This window comes from Bufo bufo, chromosome 9 (assembly GCF_905171765.1).
Source record: "Bufo bufo chromosome 9, aBufBuf1.1, whole genome shotgun sequence".
In the NCBI taxonomy this organism is placed as follows: domain Eukaryota; kingdom Metazoa; phylum Chordata; class Amphibia; order Anura; family Bufonidae; genus Bufo; species Bufo bufo.
The window spans coordinates 206,656,341-206,684,113 of NC_053397.1; the positions used below are offsets into that span (position 1 = coordinate 206,656,341).

The 27,773-nt window shown below is 42.4% G+C and overlaps 1 protein-coding gene across 5 annotated transcripts in view; it reads left to right on the forward strand.

The window, feature by feature from the left end:
- The window catches only part of TTLL7 (tubulin tyrosine ligase like 7), a 200,738-nt gene that overhangs the window by 106,228 nt on the left and 66,737 nt on the right, over positions 1-27,773 (forward strand). For all 5 annotated transcript variants that reach the window (XM_040407953.1, XM_040407954.1, XM_040407955.1 and 2 more), the window contains one exon: positions 3,986-4,072. In XM_040407953.1, coding sequence (XP_040263887.1) covers positions 3,986-4,072 — 87 coding nt within the window. The remainder of the gene's footprint in view (positions 1-3,985; positions 4,073-27,773) is intronic.

Here is a 27,773-nt window from a genome sequence, read left to right on the forward strand (position 1 = left end):
TTTGACGCCAGAGTTCTGGAGTGAAGGAATGATAAATCAGGGTCAATGGGGGAGATTTATCAAAGCTGGTGTAAAGGAAAACTGGCTAAGTTGCCCATATCAACCAATTAGATTCCTTCTTTCATTTTCCAAAGGAGCTCTGAAAAATTAAAGGTGGAATCTGATTGGTTGTTATGGCCAACTAAGACAGTTTTCCTTTACACTACTTTTCATAAATCTCCTCATATGTGTCTGGCATTGCAGCTTATTTTCTTTAAAGGGGTATTCCCATCACAGACAATAGGGGCATATTGCTAGCATATGCTCCCATTGTCTGATAGGTGCGAGTCCCACCTCTGGGACCCGCACCTACACCGAGAACAGAGTCCCGCAAAGTGGTGGCTGGAGGACCCTGAGTTTCCCAGGGTTCGGCCACCGCCAAGCGCTCTCCCCATACAAGTAAATGGGAGCGCAGCGCGCTTGCGCAGCCACCGCGTCCATTCATTTCTATGCGGCCCCATGGAAATTAATGGAAGGCGGCTGCGCATGCGCAGGGCCCCCCCACCACCTTCCCCTCTCCGTTCTTGGTGTAGGTTCGAGTCCCAGAGGTGGGACCCGCATCTATTAATCAATGGGGGCATATCCTAGCGATATGCTAGGGAATGGGATTACCCCTTTAAGTCTGTTGGGCTGAATTGCAATACCGCATACAACCTGTGGAAAAGGGTGGTGCTGTTTCCGGAAAAAAAGCAGACCCTTTTTATGCGCCCTCAAAGCATAAGTAGAGTTCAATGTTTTATTTCTAAGCTAAAAGGAATTCAGCAAATGTAAGGTTCTGCACAGGAGACACTGGTTTATGCCCAAAAAAGCTGAACGTGCAAAAATGTTGGGCTCCTAACGAAATAAGTCTTGCGGAAAATTCTGTCAATGGATTTTAAACTTCCAGCTTGACTGATTTCACAACCCGCTGACCAGTATTCATGCCAATTACACCGCCGCCTTCTGAAAAACATTTTCTGCCTTAAATCGGTGGTGTATGGTCTCCAAGAAAAGTATGTAGCGCATCATTTTTCCAATTTTATTTCAAGTCAATTTAACCTACAAATTTATGACATTTTCTGTAAATCCATCATGGAACGGAACGCAAGGGCTTTGTGCCAGTTTATTAAGAAATTGTTTTAGGAGATAGATGGATGTAAAGCGCCTCTATGATAAAATGGACGTCTTTCAATGATACATGCTGTTTCAGTAGTTCTATGCCGTAGCGCCGCGGCTTACCCTGTATGGGCTGTCATGTGGCCGCTTCTAATGCTGTGTAGGTGGGCCCTATGTACTAATCCAAGGAGGCTCAGAGGCATAGGATCATGACTTTGGGAGTCACAGGCATAGAGAGGAGGAGGAGGAGGATTGCCTTGCAGGAGTGTGGGAAAGCTGGGTGACCACCCTTAAAGGGGACTTTTAGTGGATGCCAACTATGGAGATCAGCGGGAACAAACCAATTTACCATTCAGAAGTCTAAGAAAGTTGAGTAGTGGTCATCATACTGTATATGCAGAAAGGAAGGAAAGTTGGGTTTACCATGCAGGAATCTAGGAGAGCTGTCTGACAACCTTTATAGGTGTTATTAAGGGGGCTATTAGAGGCTATCAAGTAGAGAAAAGAAACTTATTTACCAAGTCTAGAAAAAGTTTTAGTGTAGTGGTTGTCCCAACTAAACAACAAAACGTGGCCGTTTTGCAGCCCGCAAACAGCGGGTTCTCCCTGCATCACGGATGCTGACCCATTCACTTGAGCATTTCTATTTTTTTGCGGTGCGGACAGATCACGGACCCATTCAAGTTGAATGGGTCTCGATCCGTCCCGGCTGCCGCACGGACGTTGCCCGTGCATTGAGGACCTCAAATTCCGGTCCCCAATGCACGGAACGGCCGCACAACGGCCGTGTGCATGAACCCTTACCCTTAAGGAGCCTGGGAAAGCCGGGTGACAACCCTTATAGGAGCTGTAATTGAAAATATTAGTGGTTGTCAACTATGGATAACATAGGGAAGAACCTGATTTACCATTCAAAAGTCTAAGAAAGTTGAGTATTGGTGGTCATATATGGATAACGGAAGCAAAACTTGATTTGCCATGCAGGAATCTAGGAAAGCTATGTGACAACCTTTATAAGAGCTGCGTTGAGGCTATTAGAGGCTATCGCACAGCCAAATTACCATTCAGAAGTCTAAGTAGTGGTTGTCATATATAAAGGACAGAAGAAAAATCTGATTTAGAGTGCATTCACACAACCGTATTTTTGGTCCACGTCCGATCCGCATTTTTTGCTGTCCATATGGCCACACAAAAAATTTGGCAGCACACAGATGTCATATTCTTGTCTGTTTTGCATTTTTTCAGTGGGACCTGCTGAAAGTGTGGGATGCACACGGATGGCATCCGTATTTTGTGGATCCGCCACTTGTGAACCACAAAGGTATACAATTGTGTGAATGCACCCTTAAGCCTCATTCACACGTCCTTGTCCGTGCTCAAATCCGTGAGCAGGTGGTCAGTGATGCATCCGTGAAGCTGTCCGTGAAGGATCCGTGTTGGGTCCCTGTGTCCATTTTTTGCTGTCCGTGTTGCATCCGTGTTTCACTGACACTGAACAGCTGAAAAATAATTTTCAAAGCATCTCTTCCTAATGATCCGTGAAACACGGATGCAACACGGATGGCATCCGTGCTGCATCTGTGGTTTTCACTGACCCATAGACTATAATGGACGTGATGGATCCGTGAACACGGACAAAATAGTGCATGCATGCGTGCTAAAAACACGGACCCAAGGACCGTGCTGAAACCCTGATGTCTGAATACACACATTAAAATGAATGGGGACGTGTGCTGTCCGTGGAGAACACGTACAGCACACGTCCGTGAAACACTGACGTGTGAATGAGGCTGGGGAAAGCTGGGTGATAGACCTTATAGGACCTGTAATAGGGGCTGTTAATGGGTGTCACATTTGGAAAAACTACAAAACAGCAAAATAAAATTTCTATTCATTTGAGGGAGACGACTCGGGGGGGGGGGGGGGGGGGGGGGTTCATATTTTAAGGTGCATTTTTCATTTCAGGGTGAAAAGTTCTTAAAGTTTTGGAACATCTCACCTTCCATATTTACTTAGAAGATTATTTATTAGTGAGTGATCAGATGCTTTGATAAGTCCACACAGAATTCTAGATCACTCACTAGGTCGGGGTAAACAGAATTTTGCTTCAGTTTCTTATATAAAATTTATTGTTGTCACTTTATTAATATAAAATAATGCATTATAGTTAAAGGGGCTCTCCAGGATCAGTAAGAAAAGCCAGCAAAGTTTTATGGGTGACGGTCTGACCTCGGAGACAGCTGCCGATCAGCACACTAGAGAGATTCATCCATACTACTGGATTTGCCTGGTACTGCAGCTTGCTCCATGGGATGAGGTCAGCCCTTTCAATTTGCTTATTGGTGGGGATTTCGACTGATTACTAGACCCTGAGTGATATTGACAGCCTGATGGGGGCCAAAGAGACAATATTACCATGAAAAGCAGTTCTAACTGCAACATAATGGAGGAACGGGGTCCTCCGATGCTCATTTCACTCAGGCCGAGAATCGGTAAAGAGGTAGTGCTGAGCTGTTTTTGTACACCTGGATCTGGTCCTTGCAGTAGGTGGAGGTCCTAGGGGTGGAACCCCCACCTATTAGACTTATGGCATTCACAGCTCATGACTGGTTGTGGTCCCATCGGTCAGACCCACTCATATAGTGATCCAATCCATGTGCCATCAGTGCTCTTTGTGGAAAAGCCCTCCATCATACATTTTCCATAAGTGATATGTGGTATACTCCGGCAACTGTTAAAGGTGTATGGCCAGCGTATAGTGGAGTGAATGAGTAGATATTTGGAGGCTTTGTTCATGATCAGCTTTATGTATGGGACAATTCCGTAAAATGTTCCTCTTTGTACCTTGCAGGAAGAAGACATCTTAGATCTCCTTGAGCAATGCGAGCTGGATGATGAGAAACTGTCTGGAAAATCCACTCGGCAGCGAGAACCACGTGTAAGTAAAACCCTATGTTCCTTCTTTCCTTTACAGCAGTTTAGTATTGGTGACCTCTTCGAACTGCTGATTGGTGGGAGTGCTGGGAGTTGGCCCTCTCACCGATCTGATATTCATGACCTATCCTGAGGAGCGTCATCAGTATTTCACTCCCGGCTAGGTGCGTCAGATTGCACTCCCGATCCAGCACTTGGCTCCCAAATTTATAGAAAGGCAGCTGCTTCAGGATGTCGATATATTCCTTTGTTTATTTACCGTTAGTTTATTTTATGTTATTTGGCCGCTACATTATTATAATATTTACTTCACAACGATCCATAGAAGTTACTGCCAATGGCACCAAACTAAGGCCAGCCCTACCAGCTTTTCCCACCAAAATTTAGTAGTAAAAAATAATTTTTAGTCTTATACAGTCTTAGGCCTCATTGCACATGACCGTGGATCCACAAAACACGGATACCGGCCATGCGCGCCCTGCACTTTCCTGTTTCGCACGTCCTGCACTATTGTAAAAATAAGACATGTATCTTTTTTGCGGGTGGTGGAACAGACATACATGTTGTGCTGTCCACATCTTTTTTGCAGTCCCATTGAAATGAATGTGTCCCACTTAAAAATGAAGAACGGATGTGGACCAAAAATACAGTTGTGTGCATGAGGCCTAAGGCTGGTTAAATGCAGATAAATGTTGGCTGAACCCACCAATTTCAGCAGGACCGCTTGACCCTCTAATGTGTATGGTGGCCTCCCGACTCTCCACCCAATGACAGATTCTGGGGAGATGATGGCAGTAGGATTTCGGCAGGGTAGTGCTCATGTTCCTCTGGAGATAAGAGGTGTCTGGCAGTGTCTCCTCTCCTCTTCCCATTCAAAACACATGCTTGCTCAGCCAAGAGTGCATGTGTATGGGGGGCATCAGAAGAGATAGTTGTTGACCAAATCTTCCATTAGGCATAAGGTGGATCAAAGGGTTGTTTGCAGACTTTGCCTCTTGTATTTGACATTCGCGTCTTCAGTCACAGCTCATCTCGAGGAGGATGAGAGCTATGTGCGCAGATTGCATTCTGTCATAACTGGATAAGTTGATAAAAAATGAATCACCCCCAGAACTGATTAAAATACTCATTCATCCATGTTACTCGTAAGCCATTACAGAATACAAAGCCTCCAAGTTTCCAGCACATTTGTTGCAGCCTCCATCTGGTCCCCTCCACGCCTTCATTATGCGATACAATTAATGTCTGTGCTCTTAATACAGTTAATAGACTTTATCTAATGGAGACAATGAGCGCTCGCTCCATCTTTTCTGCACATTGTGCCTAGATTTCTACTGTCAGCATGACGACCTGTTGGGGAGTTGCATACGAGAACTTGCTGAATGGCTTTTTTTGTGATTCTGAGTCTAGAGGTTTATGTATGCGGAAGCCTTGTCAATGTAAGTTCTATAAAATTCTCCCAGTTCTATGTCGATAGGGAGGTAAAGCGTTGGGCAATTGTCCGAGCACATGGACTTCTCTGCCCAGATATTTCAGCAGCCCCTGCAGGGGAAATGCGGTATTGCATGGCGGCTATTCAGATCAATCGCTATCCTGGACAGCAAGTATGCCAGAACGGGAGCCACTCTTTCAGACTGGAGGAACCCCTCTATGATGTCCATATACCCTAATAGGACATACGGACAGATGGTGTCTTCGTGAGGCTACACCTATAGTTGTTCTCCGGTACAGCTGCAAGACCTGTAGGCATTTTTAGGATCTGTTTAATACATATCCCACATAGATTGCCCATACTATCCTATGAGCCCTGGAAAAGCTAGGGTGACATTCCCCTATAGGAGCAGCCACTAATAAATAGAATGCAGAAATTAGTGTTGATCATAGATCCGAAGTCGCTTTACTCAAAACTTCGTTTGAATGCTGTACGGAGATCCGTCTCCGTACAGCATTCAAATGTATGGGATCCCGCGAGGTGAAGTTTGTTATCTCTGAAGTCGCGCAAGACTTCATTGAATAACTTCGGCCATCGATTCTATTACTTGAAAACCATTTTAAAACTTGAATCTGAAGTCGTCTCCGGTACCGGCTGTTATCTCAGGACCGAAGCCGACTTCGGATTCAAGTTTTAAAATGGTTTTCAAGTTCAAAAACAGAAGTCCGAAGTTATTCACTGAAGTCTCGGAGATGACAAATTTCACCTCGCCAGAGCCCATACATTTGAAACCTATACGGACACAGATCACCGTACAGCATTCAAACGAAGTTTCGACCGAAGCGACTTCGGATCTATGATCCAAAGCTTGCTTCGCTCAACACTAGAAGAAATGACTAAAAGGCCTTCAAGGAACACTGCATATTTGGTTTTCTTTGATCCACTGTGTCAACCATTAGGCATAACACAGCTTTATACATTTTTCCTGGAGCTTTGGACAGTCTTTCCTTGTTAGGGCGTCCATTATTGTAAAGTATCCCCCCTCCTGAGACCTCCAATGGTCAGCTGTAAACTGTGGCTGTAAGTGTTCAGTTTACCTGTAGCGCCCCCACAGGTGGGATTATGAATGACACCTTATCCATTCAAATAGTTAGGTTATCTGTGTAATGCAGTTTAGGACAGGTCCTACAGAGATGCTCTTTGTAACCGCTCTGCTCTCTGGCCAAGAGATGAGGATCCTGAACAGACCTCCCCATTAAAACCATTCTTTAAGGATGAGGGGTGTATGTAAAGAGGAAGAGCGAAGCCAAATTTACAGCAATATGGGATAAGTGGCTCTCCGCCAGGGTCGGGTCCTCCTGCCCTAGTCCTCTCTAGACTTCCCTTGCATTGGTGGGGGGCAGACTGTGCTGAGTGACTGGATAGCCGTATTTGCGTAGGAGTTAGGTATGGCAGGAATCTGAACAAGTTGGGCTGGAGAATAATTGAGAAGCCCTGGCTGAGTAACTAGGTATGGATATGGATGGAACTTATATATGATGGATATGATTATGTGGATTATCAGATAAGTGTGATACTTTTGTTACAAATGGCGGACCATCTCTTTGCTAGGGGGTGGGGGTTCGGGGGCTTAATTGATGGCTCTGTATATCATTTTCATATCTTGTCACAATATTGCTTGTAATGAAGAAGTCCCTATTGTTTATACAATGTTTCAAAATGTGCTGAATACAAAAAATATCTGATTTAAAAAACAAACAAACATTCTTTAATAGGGTGGATGGAAATGTTGTTTGTAAGCTTATTCAAATTGAATTATAGTAACATATGAAAAAAGAGCGGCTTATATAAGGACTTATATTTATAGATGTTTAATTCAATCCAGCTAGGTGTATGTGGCCTAAAATGTATGCTCACAAAAATTACATCATAAGCGCCACTAGCCATATTCTAATGCCCCTTGTGGTAAATATTCTGAAGCGACTCTAACATGATTGTTTCTCATGGAATACCAGATTTTACGTTTTTATTTTTGTCTTTCTTTTTTTTCTCCCTAAAAACCTAGATACCTGCAGCCACCACTAGAGGGAGCTTACTACACACTGTTGAGTTTAGTGTATGTCATAAACTCCTGAGCTCCCTCTAGTGGTGGCTACAGTCAGAAGATAATCTTTTACATCTATGACTATGCAGGGGATTTACCGATCTGTATTAGATAAGCTCTAGGAACCTATATTAAGAAATTAATCTGTACAAAATTAGAAGCCTAGCTAGATAAAAAGAACAAAGTAGCATTGAAGGGCAGGCATTCACATTAAACTACCATTTAAAATGAATGTGGAGAAGGTGATGTCAATATCCAGAAAGAAAAATCCATCCTTCAAAGTAGGGACCATATGAATAATATGTCATCTTTTTTATGTGAGAAGCTCCAGTCTTTATAGGGGTATACTGACACTAAGCTGTAGCTCACTGCGGCTGTCAGACTGATTGTCCGTATCATGAGGATATTACATGCAGAGCGTTGCCGGAGAGCGTCTCTTTTCATGTATTAATTCCCCCGCTCCTCCTTGCATAAATATGCCACTTTAATCATGGAGATGAGTTCTTCAGAACTGGCTCAGGAAAGGTCAGCATCATTATCTCTGTGACAGTGGGGCCTGCTGCGGTGACATCGAGTATGTTTTTTAATAGTTTGCGTCTGGGGTTGATAATACTGTACGTTATGTATGTGACTCCGGGGGAGCACTCAATACTTATTACACAGTTTCTCAGCTGATGGGATTTCGATTTCGTCTTACTCTTTGCATTCATAGAAATTTGCCACGACTGAAACCTGTAACCATTCCTAGGCCGTGCTGTCTGATTTTACCAGAATATATCTCCATCTACAGGTGAAACTCCAAAAATTAGAATATCGTGCAAAGTTCCTTTATTTCAGTAATGCAACTTAAAAGGTGAAACTAATATATGAGAAAACGAAACAAAGAATTAACCCAAGGTGTCCCAGGGAAAGGGGCAGGGGGACAATATCCACCCAATGTAAACCCCAAAGGGGGGGGACGACACACAAAGATAAGACTCGGTAAAAAGGTCCCGAGTTGAATAGCAGAAACAAAGGAAAAGGAGCTCATGGTACCAAAAAAAGATATAATTTATTGAAACATGATTAAAAAATGACATGAGTGGAAGCAATAAATAAATGGTGCCATAGACATGATGAAAAATAGAAGCGGAGGACAGAAAAAGAAACGCCACCCTGGAAGAAAAGGCACACGGATCAAAGGAGCATGGTACAGTGTATAGGAGTAAGACATGGGAGTCAATACAGAGTCAATGCTCTAACCCATGTACTGAGTACTACAACAATAAAGTACCAGGTGGGTCACCTGTCAAGTGCATAGCACCTCTATGAGTGATAATTAGTGTGCAGGCAATAAGTAGAAGATGGAATTATGCTGCAGACCAATGAGATGTAAAAAATAATAAGCAGAGGAGGGCAGCAGAAGACAGGGACTCACCAAGCCAGGAACCGTGTGCGAGAAAAACCAGGGTGGCGCTACCCCAACGCGCGTTTCGGCGTACCTTCGTCAGGGGGTAGTGCCATCACTGTGAATCAAGTATAAAAAGGCTCCCACAGCCAATAGGAGGGTCGATACTCACTTGTCCCCAGGTGTGTATGGATACAGGCGCGCGAAAATCCAGACAAAAACCGAGTCCAGCCACCCCACGGCCGGCGTCCCCTCGGCACGCCCACACCATGTGATGAAATCACATGATCGGGCGGCTCTGACGTCAGGACGCACGGACGTGAGGCGGCTCTGGATGACGCGCGCACACAACACACAGGGGGAGGAGAGTCAAGAAGCCACCCAGAGACCGTAGTCAGAACGGAACAGATGCTACAATGTAAAGGATCACATCTATATACATCGATATAGCATAACTTATATTAGACATAGTATGCATATACAAAGTAAAAAATAATCATAAATACATTCATGTATATAGACATATATACATTGCACATCAATAGACCCAATATATAAATGAAAAAACATAATTCAAGAGGACATAATGATAATTGTGAGAGCAATGATTAAAACCATGATAATAATTAGAATTAAAAACATGATTAAAGCATTATATAAATGGATATATGAAGCAGCAATAGAAGTGAACATATCTAATAAATATAATAAACGTGTACATACATAATCATGAGAACAGTGAGTAAATAATGATGCTGAAAAAGAACGCACAATGTGCACAACGTTTCCACGTAAGGAAATGATGAAGTGGATAGTGAAAATAAATGATGAAGCAAGATGTAAAATGGTGAAAAAAGGGCAAAATAAGAGGTAACCGGTACCTCAAAAGTGCAAGGATAAAGAATGATGAAAATAATAAAAATAAAAATATATATATGAATAAATGGAAATAATCATGTAAGAGGAGGGAATAATTGTTCCTCGAACAGTGTAAAAAACATAATGAGAAAATCCATAATGGATATGTGGGTGTGAATAAGAGTTCATAGTGAATTTCATCAAACAATTATATATAAAAAATATATGAGAAAGCGAGATATTTTAAGCCTTTATTTGTTATAATTTGCATGATTATGGCTTATAGCTTATGAAACCCCAAAGTCACAATTTTGAGGTCCCCTTTGCTCAGGAGATACGGATTAATTAGCCGACTAGAGTGTGATACTCTGAGCCTAGAATATTGAACCTTTTCACAAAATTCAAATTTTAAGCTGCATTAATGCAATTCCTTTTAATTTGCATTACTGAAATAAATGGACTTTTGCACGACATTCAAATTTTTCGAGTTTCACCTGTATATGAGAGACGATCAGCATGGAGGACGATATGGATCAGACCTATTGGAATACACTCATAGAAATGTGCCGGTATTGTAACTTGTAACCATTTCTAGGCTATGCTGTAGAATATTCCTAGATATACCGTATATGAAAGACCATCAGCATAGAGGACGATATAGATCAGGCCTGTTGCAATACAGTCATAGAAATTTGCCGGTATTGTAACTTGCTGTAGATATTCCTAGATATATATGAGAAATCATCAGCATGGAGTATGATATGGATCACGCCTATTGGAATACATTCATAGAAATGTGCCGCTACTGAAACTTGCAACCATTCCTAGGCCGTGCTGTCTTCTTTTACCAGAATATTCCTCCATATATATGAGAGACCATCAGCATGGAGGATAATATGGACCACGCCTGTTGGAATACATTCATAGTATTGTAACTTGTAAGCACTCCTAGGCCATGTTGTAGAACATTTCTAGATATATATGAGAGACCATCAGCATAGAGGACGATCTAGATCAGGCCTGTTGGAATACATTCATACAAATTTGCCACTACTGAAACTTGTAACCGTTCCTAGGCTGTGCTGACTGGTTTTACCAGAATATTCCTAGATATATATGAGAGATGGAGGATTATAAAGATCACACCTATTCATATATGCCATGGTTTTGCAAGTTGGGTCTACTGAGCAGAGCCAAAAAAGAGAAAATTACACTTTTCCTTAGCTCTGCTCATGGACCATAGTTGAAGAAACCTTGGTGAGGCAATGCTTCTTCATCGACAATCCGATTTTCTCCTTTGGCTTCTGTTTTTTGCATTCTGGTCAGCAGGTGAATCAGGACAGACAACAGGCTGCAGCGCTACTGATATTACAAGCTCTCAAGGACGTAATGGTCATAGCACAACATTGTCAGGTTTTCATAATTTCACTCTTTCTACCATTAAAGGAGTTATCCTGTGGGATAAACATAAAAAAAAAATATATATATATATATATAAGAAGCATTACTCACCGAGTGGAGACCAGCGAAGACCCAGTAAATGCTGGACCAGAAGCAGTGGGGGAATCGCTGAGGTGAGTAATGCTTCTTTTATGTTTTTAACCTAATCTCTGCCTTTTCTAAAAAAAATAAAAAAATATCCCACTGGAAGATCCTTTTAATTTCTTTTATCAAGCTGATCCATGGTTCATTTTTAGCTCTCTAATAAAGCTCTTTTTATTGCATTCATAGCCTTACAGATAATATGTATATGCAATGGTTATTTTAATCCCTGATGGGGAGTCATCAAATGGCAAAACCAATGACACCAAGCACAGTGTGACTCAATTGGGATCAGTTTTAGCTTCTAGCATTTTTGTATACCAGCTAGAAAAGAATTGTGTAAGATTAGAAAAAGAGTCTCCTTCTTTTTTTTTTTTTTTTTTTTTTTTTTTTTTTTTTTTTTACAGAAACAGCACCTCTCCTGCCCATGGACCATACCTGGTATTGCAGCTCAGCCCCAAACATTTGACACAGCCTTGTGGACTATTGTTTATGGGCTGAGTCTGATATTGCAGCTTACCTTTTACTGAACTGCAATACCAGTCACAGCCCATGGAAGAGAGTGGCACTGTTTCTGGACAAGAGCAGACATGGTTTTGTAATCTAGCAAAAAATTTTTTTACAAGTCACACCTCCATATTTGATCGTCCAACATTGAACACCCCAGAACCTGATTAATTTAATCGTGAATGTCAGATGTTGTCTTCTTCATTATTATTATTAGTGTATCAGGTGCGGAGCTGTCATCTGGTGTCTGCCATCTGTGCCAGCATTATTAGATGGCAGTGCATTGCATCAGCACGGGGCCATGTGTTGGGATGACAGCTCGGTTACTTCAGTGACTGTTTTATAACTTTTATTTCATCGGGAAACTGACTACATGAAGGAAATGTAGGAAATGTACCAGTAAATGACTCAATGAACCAAAGGACTACTGACCTCTACTGACGTGAGGACTGGCCTAAGGGGTGTGCCACCAACTGTTCCAGTGGAAGAGGACACTGCAGATAGCCTGGCAGCCGATACTTGTGACCAGTGTGTCGTATAGTACTGTTATAAGGTTACTTTATGTATGGTGGTATCTACATTGGGTGGCACGGCTGCTTGGGCACTGTACGGTATATTATTTTTGTAATGTTTCAGCAGTGCTGTTCATTATGGTTATTTAGGCAGCTTTATTGAAGGGTTATTTGGCTAATGGATGGCACTGCTATTCGGGCATCATGGTATATGTCACATATAATTAGGGACTGTATGGTACGGTTATGTGTGCACTTTATATACCATATAGGGGCAGAAACAGAGGGTACCGCACATTGCATTCAACATAAGGGTGGCACTGACTATTGCTTCATGCCCATGTCTATATACAATTCTTTTATTTGGTCATTATATGTTATGTTTGTAGAAGCCTGTGTGAATCCCTTAAGGACCCGTGACGTACATGTACGTCATATCTGGACGTGACTTAAGGTCCAGTGATGTACATGTACGTCATGCTGATCGGGTGGGTGCAGGATCTGCGCCCGCCTGATCAGCGGCACAGACCCGGCAGTCACTGACAGCCGGGTCCCTGCTGCATACGCCGGCATAGAAACATAGAAACATAGAATGTGTCGGCAGATAAGAACCATTTGGCCCATCTAGTCTGCCCAATATACTGAATACTATGGATAGCCCCTGGCCCTATCTTATATGAAGGATGGCCTTATACCTATCCCATGCATGCTTAAACCCCTTCACTGTATTTGCAGCTACCACTTCTGCAGGAAGGCTATTCCATGCATCCACTACTCTCTCAGTAAAGTAATACTTCCTGATATTACTTTTAAACCTTTGCCCCTCTAATTTAAAACTATGTCCTCTTGTAGCAGTTTTTCTTTTTTTAAATATTCTCTCCTCTTTTACCTTGTTGACTCCCTTTATGTATTTAGCAGTTTCTATCATCTCCCCTCTGTCTCGTCTTTCCTCCAAGCTATACATGTTAAGGTCCGTTAATCTTTCCTGGTAAGTTTTATCCTGCAATCCATGTACCAGTTTAGTAGCTCTTCTCTGAACTCTCTCCAAAGTATCAATATCCTTCTGGAGATATGGTCTCCAGTACTGCGCACAATACTCCAAATGAGGTCTCACTAGTGCTCTGTAGAGCGGCATGAGCACCCCCCTCTGTCTACTGGTAATGCCTCTCCCTATACACCCAAGCATTCTGCTAGCATTTCCTGCTGCTCTATGACATTGTCTGCCTACCTTTAAGTCTTCGGAAATAATGACCCCTAAATCCCTTTCCTCAGATACTGAGGTTAGGACTGTATCACTGATCTTATATTCTGCTCTTGGGTTTTTACGGCCCAGGTGCATTATCTTGCACTTATCAACATTAAATTTTAGTTGCCAGATTTTTGACCATTCCTCTAGTTTTCCTAAATCCTTTTCCATTTGGTGTATCCCTCCAGGAACATCAACCCGGTTACAAATCTTTGTGTCATCAGCAAAAAGACACACCTTACCATCGAGGCCTTCTGCAATTTTGCTGATAAAGATATTAAACAATATGGGTCCCAGAACAGATCCCTGAGGTACCCCACTGGTAACAAGACCATGGTCTGAATATACTCCACTGACTACAACCCTCAGTTGTCTGTCCCTCAGCCACTGCCTAATCCATTCAACAATATGGGAGTCCAAGCCCAAAGACTGCAATTTATTGATAAGCCTTCTATGTGGGACAGTATCAAAAGCCTTACTAAAGTCCAGATAAGCGATGTCTACTGCACCTCCGCCATCTATTATTTTAGTCACCCAATCAAAAAAATCTATAAGATTAGTTTGACATGATCTCCCTGAAGTAAAGCCATGCTGTTTTTTATCTTTCAATCCATGGGATTTTAGATGTTCCACAATCCTCTCCTTAAGTATGGTTTCCATTAATTTCCCCACTATTGATGTCAGGCTTACTGGCCTATAGTTGCCCGATTCCTCCCTACTACCTTTCTTGTGAATGGGCACACCATTTGCTAATTTCCATTCTTCTGGGACGACTCCTGTTGCCAGTGATTGGTTAAATAAATCTGTTAATGGTTTTGCTAGTTCGCCGCTGAGCTCTTTTAATAGCTTTGGGTGTATCCCATCAGGCCCCTGTGACTTATTTGTATTAATTTTAGACAGCTGACTTAGAACCTCTTCCTCTGTAAAGACACATGCATCAAAATATTCATTAGTCTTCTTTCCTAACTGAGGTCCTTTTCCTTCATTTTCCTTTGTAAAAACTGAACAGAAGTATTCATTGAGGCGGTCAGCTAGTTCTTTATCTTCTTCCATATACCTTCCTTCTTTTGTTTTTAATTTGGTAATTCCTTGTTTTAATTTCCTTTTTTCATTTATGTATCTGAAGAATGCCTTATCGCCTTTTTTCCCTGACTGAGCTAATTTCTCTTCTGCCTGTGCTTTAGAAGCTCTTATAACTTGTTTGGCCTCTCTCTGCCTAATCTTATAAATTTGCCTGTCATCCTCGTTTTTTTTTTTTTTTTTATAATTCCTAAATGCTATCTTTTTGTTTTTGATGATTTTGGCCACTTCTGCTGAGTACGACAGTGGTCATTCCTTTTTTTGCTTTTACTGACAAGCCTAATGCAATTTTCTGTTGCCTTCAATAGTGCCACTTTTAAGTAGTCCCATTTCTCCTGGACTCCAATGAAACTGTTCCAATCTGATAGGGACTCGTATACCACTAATCTAATTTTAGAAAAGTATCTTTTTCTAAAATCTAAAACTTTTGTTTTTGTGTGTTGTGACTTAGTCACTGTACTTATAGTAAACCACACTGACTGGTGATCACTAGATCCCAAGCTTTCCCCTACAGTAATATCAGATACCAAATTCCCATTTATGAATACTAGATCTAAAATGGCCTCCTTCCGGGTTGGCTCCTCAACTACTTGCTGTAGAGATAATCCCAGTAGGGAATTTAGAATATCTGTACTCCTGGCAGAACTAGCTATTTTGGTTTTCCAGTTTACATCAGGAAGATTGAAGTCTCCCATAATAATAACTTCCCCCTTCAAGGTCATTTTAGCTATTTCCTCAACTAGTAGATCATCTAATTCTTTGACTTGGCTAGGTGGTCTATATATCACACCTACCTTATGATTATCACGCTGCAAGGTAACCCAAACTGACTCTAAATTGTTCTCGCTAACTTGTATCAAATTAGATTTTATGCTATCTTTCACATACAGGGCCACCCCTCCCCCTTCCTGCCTTCTCTGTCTTTCCTGTATAGAGAGAACCCTGGTATTGTTATATCCCAGTCATTACTCCCATTGAACCACGTCTCAGTAACAGCCACTACATCTATATTCTCAGATGCCATTATAGCCTCAAGTTCATTGATCTTATTCCCTAAACTGCGAGCATTTGTAGACAAGACTCTGAGCTTGTCATTTCTTAACCTTTGTTGGTGCATTAACCCTTGCACTGCCACGGTCAGCGCTGACTGCGGCACCTGTGGTATCCTGCTGGGTGCGCAGTGTTTATCGGGTCCCTGCGCTGCAGTGACGGGGACCCCATGGCAGGGAAGGAACCCCAATGCCTTCCTTATGCATCGTGGCTGCCTTCGGTGACAGCCTGTAAGATCCAGCCCCCTGGTTCTCACAGGCAGGAAGCTGTAAGTGTATTACAGTGTGTAATACACTTACAGCCAATGCATAACATGAGCCCCTACCTAAGGGCTCTTTCACACTTGCGTTGTTCTGTTCCGGCATAGAGTTCCGTCGTCGGGGCTCTATGCCGGAAGAATCCTGATCAGGATTATCCCCATGCATTCTGAATGGAGAGAAATCCGTTCAGGATGCATCAGGATGTCTTCAGTTCCGGACCGGAACGTTTTTTGGCCGGAGAAAATACCGCAGCATGCTGCGCTTTTTGCTCCGGCCAAAAATCCTGAACACTTGCCGCAAGGCCGGATCCAGAATTAATGCCCATTGAAAGGCATTAATCCGGATCCGGCCTTAAGCTAAACGTCGTTTCGGCGCATTACCGGATCCGACGTTTAGCTTTTTCTGAATGGTTACCATGGCTGCAAGGACGCTAAAGTCCTGTTTGCCATGGTAAAGTGTAGTGGGGAGCGGGGGAGCAGTATACTTACCGTCCGTGCGGCTCCCGGGGCGCTTCAGAGTGACGTCAGGGCGCCCCACTCGCATGGATGACGTGATCGCATGGATGTCATTCTGGAGCGCCCCGGGAGCCGCACGGACTGTAAGTATACTGCTCCCCCGCTCCCCACTACTACTATGGCAACCAGGACTTTAATAGCGTCCTGGGTGCCATAGTAACACTAAACACATTTTGAAGATGGATCCGTCTTCAAATGCTTTCAGTTCACTTGCGTTGTTACGGATCCGGCGGGCACCTCCGGCAAATGGAGTACACGACGGATCCGGACAACGCAAGTGTGAAAGAGGCCTTAGACAATCGCCCAAAAATGTAAACAATAACTATGGCTCTCAAACTATGGAGACACTAAAACATGTTTTTTTTTTTCAAAAATGCTTTTATTGTGTTAAATGTAAAAAAAGTATGCATATTAGGTATTGCCGCGTCCGTAACAACATGCTCTATAAAAAAAACACATGACCTAACCCCTCAGGTGAATACCGTAAAAAATCTTACATCACAAAAAGTGTAATAGCAAGCGATCAAAAAGTCATATGCACCCCAAAATAGTACCAATCAAACCGTCATCTCATCCTGAAAAAATGATACCCTACCTAAGACAATCGCCCAAAAAAATAAATTAAATTATGGCTCTTAGACTATGGAGACACTAAAACATGTTTTTTTGTTTCAAAAATTATATTATTGTGTAAAACTTAAATAAAAAAAGTATACATATTAGGTTTTTGAACATCCGTAACGACCTGCTCTATAGAAATATCACATGAACACCAATCAAACCGTCACCTCATACTGAAAAAAATGAGCCCCTACATAAGACAGTCGCCCAAAAAATAAAAAAAACTATGGCTTTCAGAAGATGGAGACACAAAAAAATATTTTTTTTCAAAAATGCTTTGTTATGTAAAACTGAAACAAACAACCAAGTCATATTTCGTATTGTCGTGTCCGTAACAACCTGCTCTATAAAAATTCCACATGATCTAACCTGTCAGATGAACATTGTAAATAACAAAAAATGAAAATGGTGCCAAAACAGCTATTTTTTTGTTACCTTGCCTCACAAAAAGTGTAATATAGAGCAACCAAAAATCATATGTACCCTAAAATAGTACCAACAAAACTGCCACCTTATCCCGTAGTTTCCAAAATATTGAGTTTTGTTTGGCTGTTAACCCTTGCTTTGTTACTGGAAAAAAATGGATTAAATGGAAAATCTGCCAAAAAAGTTAAATTCTGAAATTTCATCTACATTTTCCTTTAATTCTTGTGGAACACCTGAAGGGTTACCAAAGTTTGTAAAATTAGTTTTGAATACCTTGAGGGGTGTAGTTTCTAAAATGGGGTTATTTTTGGGTGGTTTCTATTATGTAAGCCTCACAAAGTGATTTCAGACCTGAACTGGTCTTTAAAAAGTGGGTTTTGAAAATATTTGCTTCTAAACTTCTAAGCCTTCTAACGTCCCCAAAAAATAAAATGGCATTCACAAAATGATCTAAACATAAAGTAGACATATGGGAAATGTAAAGTAATAACTATTATATGAGGTATCACTATCTGTTTTAAAAGCAGAGAAATTGAAATTTGATACAGTAGGTTGTGAATTTTTAAAATAAAAATGAAAAATATTGACTGAAATTTACCATTATTATGAAGTACAATGTGTCACGATAAAACGATCTTAGAATAGCTTGGATAATTAAAAGCGTTCCAAAGTTATTACCACATAAAGTGACACATGTCAGACTTCCAAAAAACGTCCCGATCCTTAAGGTGAAAAAAGGCAGGGTCCTGAAGGGGTTAAAGGGGTATTCACACCTTGGGCATTTATAGCATATTGATAAGATGTGCCATAAATGTCTGAAAGCTGCAGGTCCGACCTCTGGCACACACTCCTAACTCCAGAACAGGTCCTCGAAGTGAACGGAGTGCATGCTGCACCATTCACCGCTATGGGACGGCTATTTTCGATAGTCCAATAGTGGTGAATGGAGAGGTGACTGCTCATGCGCGGCTTGCTCTTCATTCACTGCTATAGGACTTTTAAAAATAGCCAAGCGAGCGAGGAAGTCCCATATTAGCCGATAAACAAGCAAAATAAGCTGATCGCTGGTACATTTACACAGGCCAATTCAGGAATGAGTATACCGTACATTACGAATGTTAATTCCTGATAGTTGGTCTGATTATCTGCGGGTGTAAAAAGGTCCTTATTGTGGAAACGTGGTGTAGTTATGCAGAATGGGAGCTTAAATAAAATAAATTGAAAAGCGTGTTAGCTTTGTGAGACCAGAGAAAGAGGGGCTACAGACCGTGCAGATGGAGAACTGTTGTAACAGATTTCACACTGGACAGGACTGAGCAGCCAGCAATGTATGAGAATATAGGCAGACTGCATACGGTAAAACAAAAAAGAGATGTAAGCTTAATGAGCGTCCAGGAGAGCAGAGAGAGGGTCTACAGACTGAGCGGCAAGAGAGCTCCTATCAAAGATATCACACTTAGGACTGAACAGCCAGCAATCTATGAGGCTGCGTACAGTAAAGTAAACAGAGCACTAAATAAAGAAGCACTCCCGCAAAAAATGTATTCTTTGACCTGTTAGAAAGGTTCATAATGTAAATTGTAGTGAATGCAATCTTTTTACCAGTGACTGTATTTGTGAGTTATAACCTTCCTTCCAATCCTCAGCTGTGTCATGTGACCAGCACTCTGATCTCCAGCTGGACAGAACAGGAAGTCAGTTACTTCTCTATTTAATCCTATGAGGCTGACATTTTTATTTTACTAACTTATATAGCGCTGATATATTCCGCAGCTCTCTACAGACAGTAAGGCTCCCCTGTTCTGTTCAGTTGGAGATCACAGTGCTGGTCACATGACACAGCTGAGGATCAGAGGGGAGGTTATAACTCACAAATACAGTCACTGGTAAGAAATTTACATTCACTACAATTTACATCATGTACCTTTCTAACAGAATAGGTACATGAATAATAATTTTTTTTATTTTTTATTCCATAACATAGCCCCATAGGTGTCCATAGCTCCAGAAACTAACACTTTTAGGAAAAAGTTAGCATTATGTCTGCCTTTCTATTGCCTGGTTTGTTGCAGAAATGGAGACTCTTGGTAACTATACATTGCAAGGACCACTTAAACATGTAAGGTGAACTGAGGGTTAAATCTGATAAGCCCCAGTCTGTATATGAAAGTAATGAATGGCAGTGGGGCTTCTATGGTTGGTATGTCAATTTTTATATACCGTGGCACGCAGGGCCTTGGAGTTCAGCTGAAAATGATTGTGAGGGCTCCCATTTATTGGACCATTGACTTTAGACATTAATGCATTAGATTAGAATTAGAAACTGACAGCCCCCCTTACATGAATTAATAGTACGTTTGGGTTCATTCATTTCAAGATGAACATTTCCGATCCCGTAATACCATTTTTAGGGAAAAAAAATAAAAGAGAAGGAACATGGCTAATGCAATTCATGACAAATCAGCTATGAGTAAAACATCAGCTACTTAGGAAAGTAATTAAAAAGGAAATGAGTGGGAGGGCTCCCTTAATAATTATATTAATGGGGAACCCTCCGAGTGGAAAAAGCTCACTGAGCTACAACTCATTTATTCTTTTTAAAGAGGAATTCACACTGTGAGATAATACTGTATGGTCTATCCGCCGCCGTATACCAGGATCCCATTGTACTTACAGGATTTCTACCGTTTTTGATTCTGTGATTCTATTGTTATCTCATCTACAACATGTACTTACGGGCAAAGATTCTTTGTGATCACCAGACTTGGGTTACAGGCTGGTTCCTTGGGTAACATGTTGTAGAAACATGGCTGCGTTGCTCCATAAAGAGTACTTCTTTGACCGTAATTTCCCGTTCTTTGGAGAAACTGCTCCGAATTGGGCGTTTTGGTTTCCGATTGTGAGATCCGTTCAGGGCTCTCACACGCGGTCCAAAACGGATCAGTTTTGCCCTAATACATTCTGAATGGAAAAGGATCCGCTCAGTTTGCCTCCGTTCCGTCTCCATTCCGCTCTGGAGGCTGCCTGCAGCGTTTTGGTGTCCGTCTGACGAAACTGAGCCAAACAGATCCGTTCTGACACACAATGTAAGTCAATGGGGACGGATCCGTTTTCTATGACACAATCTGGCACAATAGAAAACGGATCCGTCCCCTATTGACTTTCAATGGTGTTCAAGACGGATCCGTTTTGGCCATGTTACAGATAACACAAACGGATCCGTTCTGAACGGATGCATGCGGTTGTATTATCTGAACGGATGCGTTTGTGCAGATCCATGACGGATCCGCACCAAACGCGAGTGTGAAAGTAGCCCTAATAAGGCAGTTTTTTCAATGCTTAAGCATAAGCATTTGTAAGCATAGTTAAAGGGGTATTCCGGTTAAAACAAGTTATACCCTATCCACAGGATAGGGGATAACTATCAGATCGGGGTTCCCCAGTGTCTACTAGAACAAGGGCCCCGGCCGCATCCTGTGGAGCCACCCTGAAATGGACAGAGCAGCTGGTTAGAATTGTGCACCGCTGTTCCATTCATTTCTATGAGAGCGCCAGAGATAGCGGAGCACTGTACTCAGCAATTTCCGGCGCTACCTTAGAAATGAAACGAGCGATCACCTATGGATGCAGTGATGTCAGACCAGATGTTGACATCGAGGGAGCCCAGCTGAGCATCGCAGGCCTGCAGGAGAAGGGTCGGGGAGCCGGTGCCAGGAAGCGGGTAAGTTGTTCTGTTACGGGTCCCGATTAAAAAAAAAATCCTATTCACAGCTCCTTTAAAGGGGTTGTGTTATGAAACACATTCTACATTTTTTAGACCAGCACCTGGGTCTCAATACTTTTGTAATTGCATATAATTAAAAAAAAAAACACAGCCACTGAGTTATTCAGTAAAACGTATCTGTATAGCGCCACCTGCTGTTTTTACCTTATTTTTTTTTGTCCATCTCACTGAGCTGGTAAAACATTCTGAGTTTAAGGGTACATTCACACGACCGTAGCCTGTCCGTGCCTGTATTGCGGACCGCAAACTGCGCTTCCGCAATATACGGCCACCGGCCGTGTGAATCCCGTATCAAGGATGCGGACCCATTAACTGGAATGGCTCCGCAATCCTCAAAATACGGCGCTATGCGGAGTGGAGTCACAAATTAGAAGTCTTCAGAAGCACTTCCATGGGCTTTTTGGTCCGTACCTCCACACTGCAAAACATAGGATATGTGCTATCTTTTGCCGTATATTGCGGATCGTGGACCAATTCAAGTGAATGGGTCTGCTCCGCAAAAAGTGGGATTCCCACGGGCGGTATAGACGACATACGTTCGTGTGAATGTAACCTAAATATTCAACTATCACCAGCCATATGTTCTGTTAGAAGCTGTGGCAGTTACAGGGAGAGAGCTGCAGCAGAAAGGGCACAACCCTCTGTGCTGTCAGGCTGAAGATAACCAATGAATGGGGACATCACTGGACCCATGTGAGGTTCAGGGCTGGTTCTAGCTTAGAAAGGTATTGTCATGTACTATATGATGTCTGATTTTCATTTTTTTTTTTACATCAGTCATGGCATAACCCCTTTAAAGGGAACCTGTCACCGGGATTTTGGGTATAGAGCTGAGGACATGGGTTGCTAGATGGCCACTAGCACATCCGCAATACCCAGTCCCCATAGCTCTGTGTGCTTTTATTGTGTAAAAAAACTGATTTGATACATATGCAAATTAACCTGAGATGAGTCAGAGCTTGAAAATATGACTCTTCTCTGGTCACACAAGTAAGATATGACTCTTTTATGTTAATTTGCATATGTATCAAATTGTTTTTTTTACACAATAAAAGCACACAGAGCTATAGGGACTGGGTATTGCGGATGTGCTAGCGGCCATCTAGCAACCCATGTCCTCAGCTCTATACCCAAAATCTAGGTGACAGTTTCCCTTTAGGGCTTTGGCAAAATATGTCCGTTTATGCCACACTGATATGTTTTTCGCCAGAAATGTTTTTTTTTTTTTTTTACAATCACTTTCATGTTAGCTAAACTAGGGTGCAGAATCCTTAAAATCAACCCATTTTTCACACTTCTTAACCACCCCACACAGAGTTGTGTATTTTCCCAGTCACAATAAATGAACAAAGCCAAGGCTTAGGGGCAGAACAGGTACCAGGAAAAAATCCTAAGGAAGCCAGAGCAATATCCAGGAACAAGGCCAAGGTCAGAGTAGATCAAGAGTCAAGGTCAGTAGCACACGATTGGTCTGTAGCGATTGTGGGAAGGAAAGAGGATGAGGATAACCAGCAATTGGCATGGATTATTTCATGGTATACAGTACTGTATAGAACACTTCTTGCCCCCTTTTTCCCGACCGTTCTGTGTTATAAGCTCTGTATATAAAGCCTGGCAGATTTTCTGCACTTCGATAAAAAAAGGCAAAACTAATTATATACCAGATTAATTTCAGAATCAAGATTCATGACACCACTCCGAGTCTCAATTAATTTTTAATATTGTGTCTTTATTTCATGGGAGACGGGACATGTTATTTATTAGTAACACTGAGTGTTTTGGAATATTGCTCCCTCTCATCTGCACTAATGAAAGGTTTAATGTAACTCTGAGGACACCACATTGAAAGGATTTGTGGCATCTGAAAATGATGTTCTCTAACAGAATGAGACCTTTCAGAAACACTTCGGATCCAATCCAACTTTTGAGAACATTTCACTCCCACTGAATTGAAATTAAAAAGAACATACTTTAGAAGATGTATGATCTCCATCAGTGGCAGGACTCTGTGATAGAAGCTCGGCCTTGTACAAGTTCTTGTGTTTTGAAGATGTTGACGGTTGATCAACCGGCAATTACAACTTGACAAGGTTATTACAGAGAACGTCTTTGCCATGTCTTGTTTATCATGGAGGAAATCATCATAGTTCAGATCACGCCTAAGAATATTCAAGTACATGGTTGGAGAAGACCTTTGTAAGAAGTCTACCATACAGATGAACCTTCCTTAGCTTAAGTAGTAGGTTTCACTGTCCTCCAACGTACCCCATGAGGCTCCTCTAGTGGTCAACCAACAAGTGAATGATCTGGGATCCTCATAGGTGGTGATTGTGTTTTACGTTCTAACCTGGTGAGATGGATCTACTAAGCCGCATATCCGATAGAGCTGATCTTGTAGAGGATAGGCAGCACAGCTGAGCAAAGAGGTTGATCACCACTGGTATAGCAGAGCTTTGGGCAGTTCTGGAGTGGTCATACTTTAGACTTGGATGTTGCAAAGCTTAACTCATGGATATAGCAGAGCTGATTTCATGGATGTAGCAGGGCCAAATGACCAGTATTGCAGAGCTGCAGTGTAGCAAATCTGCAGGGCTAGTGTAGCAGAGCTGGACAGCTGGGGTAGCTATGCTGGATGGCTGATGTAGCGGAACTGGAGGGCTATGTAGCAGTGCTAGACTGTGGGTATAGTACAGTTGGAGCGCCGTTGTACCAGAGCTGTGTGGCTTGTGTTGCAGTGCTGGAGGGCTGTATGTAGAAGGCAATACGGTTAGTTTAGTACAGCTGGAGCGCTGATGTAGCAGAGCTGGACGGCTGGTGTAACATTGCTGGATGCTGATATAGCAGACCCAGAAGAGCAGTGTAGCAGGGCTGGTGTCCAGGGATACACGGTGTGCATCATGCTGCCTGAGCTACATTTAAATAACCCAGCTGGATGACATCACCAGAGCGTGCTGGGTTGTCATGCAGGAGAATAGACAGAGCAGGCTGGAGGAGGGAGGGAGGCAGCGCACACCACTGGATCTTGGACTGGGGAGTAACATTGTGGTGGCACAAGGTGACAAAATCTCTAAACCTTTGGATAACCTCTCTCATTTTGCTTAACTGCGCCCTCCCACACCACTTTCAGAAATGGAATAAGAAGTTGATCAGGTTTTGCCAGTAGATCACTTTTTAGGTACATTTATGAAGTGCGACTTTTTAAAATATCGCAAAAAAAATGCACATCTCCATGCCAGGTAACCCCGAGGCGTACTTTCACTGAAATAGGCGCAAAAACAGTGCACTTTCTCCAAATTTTTTTTTTTTAAAACATGCCCCATGTTCATAAATTTTAAATAAAATAAAACCTTCAAATACACCTACGATGATAAATTCCACCCAAGGTATATTATAACCTGATATCTGTGGACAGCAATTACCTGCTTAATGATGGTTTCACAGTAGCCACCATAGCACAGTGTCTAGATTTTACGTTTTCTGATTGCATGACCCATGTTAGTCAAAGGTGGAACATTTGTCTTATCATCACTTAGTTTCATGGAAACCTTTATCCTCAGATTTACACTTTTTTCTGTATAGCCATTAACACGGATGGCTTCATGGTTCTGTTGCAGTACCGTACACAACCTCTAAACAACAGTGGTGTTGTTCTTAGAAGAATGCAGCCATGTTTTTCCAATCCTGAACAAACAACTTATCCTGAGGATAGGTCATTAATATCTGATCGGTAAGGATCCGACTCCACGCACTGCCACTTAATGAGCTGTCCCCTGCAGCCTCTGGAGCTGGAACTAGCACTGTAAATGGAACAGGAAGCACAGCTCCGTTCAAAGTGTAGTGGCCGTACTGGGTTACTGCACCTCAGCGCCCATTGAAGTGAATAGGAGCTGAGCTGTAGTAACCCAGTATGGCCACTACAGTTTGAACGGCACTGTGCTTCCTGTTACATTCAAAGTGCTAGTTCCAGCTCCAGAAGCTGCAAGGAACAACTGGTCAGTGGTGGCACAGGGTTTCGGACCCTCAGATATCCTGATGATAGGTCTGTATTAGTCTTAGTGGCTCGTTTTGTCTGGGGAGCAATAATCAGGGGAAATAAAATGGCCACTGTCCTATTAATACACACAAAACTGTCCTAATCACAAAGGAGGACAGGTTTCTTCAGAACACTGAGCTAAAGAGCTGCCTCATCCTCTTCTCTGCTCTACTTGTCAGGGATTATGATCCTGAATGCAGTTTAATATGATCTTCAGTAGAGATGAGCAAAGTTTTTGAAAATTCGATTTGGCTGCTTCGCCGCATTTCACACAAAAATTCGCTTCACGACGAATTGCTTTGTCACAAAGGGCATTTTTTTGTAAGTAGCGGGTGCAGTGACAGAGAGCTGCGATAGCGCTGCCCCCGTACTTGTACCCCCAAATGCCGTGTTCATACATGATTGCGGCATCTGAGAGTAATAATACAGTCTAAAATTAACATAACATTTTTTATAATCATACTTAACGCCTCCATTTGCTCCCGACGGGCAGGCCGCCGCCATCTTGCTTGAAGATCTTGCGTGAAATCTTGCGTGGCCTGAGATGACGTCATCACGCCGGCCAGTGTGGTGACGTCGTACGTCACCACGCACGGGATTTCGGACGAGATCTTCAATCAAGATGGCGGCGGTCGGCCCGTCATGAGCAAATGGAGGAGGTAAGTATGACTTTTTTGTTTTTTACACTATTTCAGGTTAAATCGATTCACTACTACAAAGCACAAGGAAATTCGGCTTTGCGGCAAATCGAATTTATCCTGAAATTTGGATTGAATTCCGCTTCGTTTTAATCTTCATCTTCAGCTGAGTTCATGAGGAGACATGAAGTACAGAGAGGATGGACAGGATAGCCGTATTATCAGCCGTATTCAGGATCATAATCCCCGACAAGTAGAAGAGAAGGATGAGGCAGCTCTTTAGCTCAGGGTTCTGAAGTTTCTTGTCCTGCTGTGTGATTAGGACAGGCTTTGTGTGTACTAACAGGACAGCGACTATTTTTTTTCCATGATGATTTCTCCCCAGACAAAACAAGCCTTTATAAACTAAAGAAAGGGAATATATTTATAATAAAATTATATTTAATTAAGGATTTTCATTTTCGCAAATTCCTTGAGAACCCCTTTAATCTTCGACAGTGGTAGTGTAGAAGTGAATGGAGCACTGGTCATGTATGTACACTACTGGTCCATTCCCACAGAGACTCTGGTACCTCAGTTCTCATATTCACTGGGGGTCTCAGCAGCTGGACCCCCAAAGATCAGATTAGCCCTGTGGATAGGATTGCTGATGCTCGACCACTGGCTCTATCTCTTACAGTCCCATAGATGTCAATAGAGCAGTGGTCACATGTGCTCTGCACTGCGCCATTCTGAAAGAGACTCAAACATAGTAACATAGTTTATAAGGCCGAAAAAAGACATTTGTCCATCCAGTTCGGCCTGTTATCCTGCAAGTTGATCCAGAGGAAGGCAAAAAGAAACCCTGTGAGGTAGAAGCCAATTTTCCCCACTTAGGCCTCATGCACACGACTGTCGTGTGTTTTGCGATCCGCAAACCGCGGATCCATGAGTGTGCATGGGGCCTTAGGCTGGGTTCACACGGGCGAGATTTCCGCGCGGATGCAATGTGTGAGGTGAACGCATTGCACCCGCACTGAATCCGGACCCATTCACTTCTATGAGGCTGTGCAGATGAGCGGTGATTTTCACGCATCACTTGTGCGTTGCATGAAAATCGCAGCATGCTCTATATTGTGCGTTTATCATGCAACGCAGGCCCCATAGAAGTGAATGGGGCTGCGTGAAAATCGCAAGCATCTGCAAGCAAGTGCGGATGCGCTGTGATTTTCACGCATGGTTGCTAAGATGACAGTCTATTCACTGTATTATTTTCCCTTATAACATGGTTATAAGGGAAAATAATAGCATTCTTTAATACAGAATGCTTAGTAGAAGGTCAATTGAGGGTTAAAAAATAAATAAAATTAACTCGCCTTCTCCTCTTGATCGCGTAGTTGCCGATCTCTTCTTACTTCTTTAATCATGAGCTGCCGGGTAAAGGACCTGTGGTGACGTCACATGGTGACATGGTGATGGTCCATGTGATTGGACCATGTGATAAGCTCAGTGACGTCACCACAGGTTCTTTGACAGGTCCTGAAGGAAGAACAGGAGGCCGGCAGCTACGCGATCAATTGGAAGAGGTGAGTTAATTATTATTATTTTTTTTAACCCTCAATTGACCTTCTACTAAGCATTCTGTATTAAAGAATGCTAATATTTTCCCTTATAACCATGTTATTAGGGAAAATAATTACATCTACACAACACCGAACCCAAACCTGAACT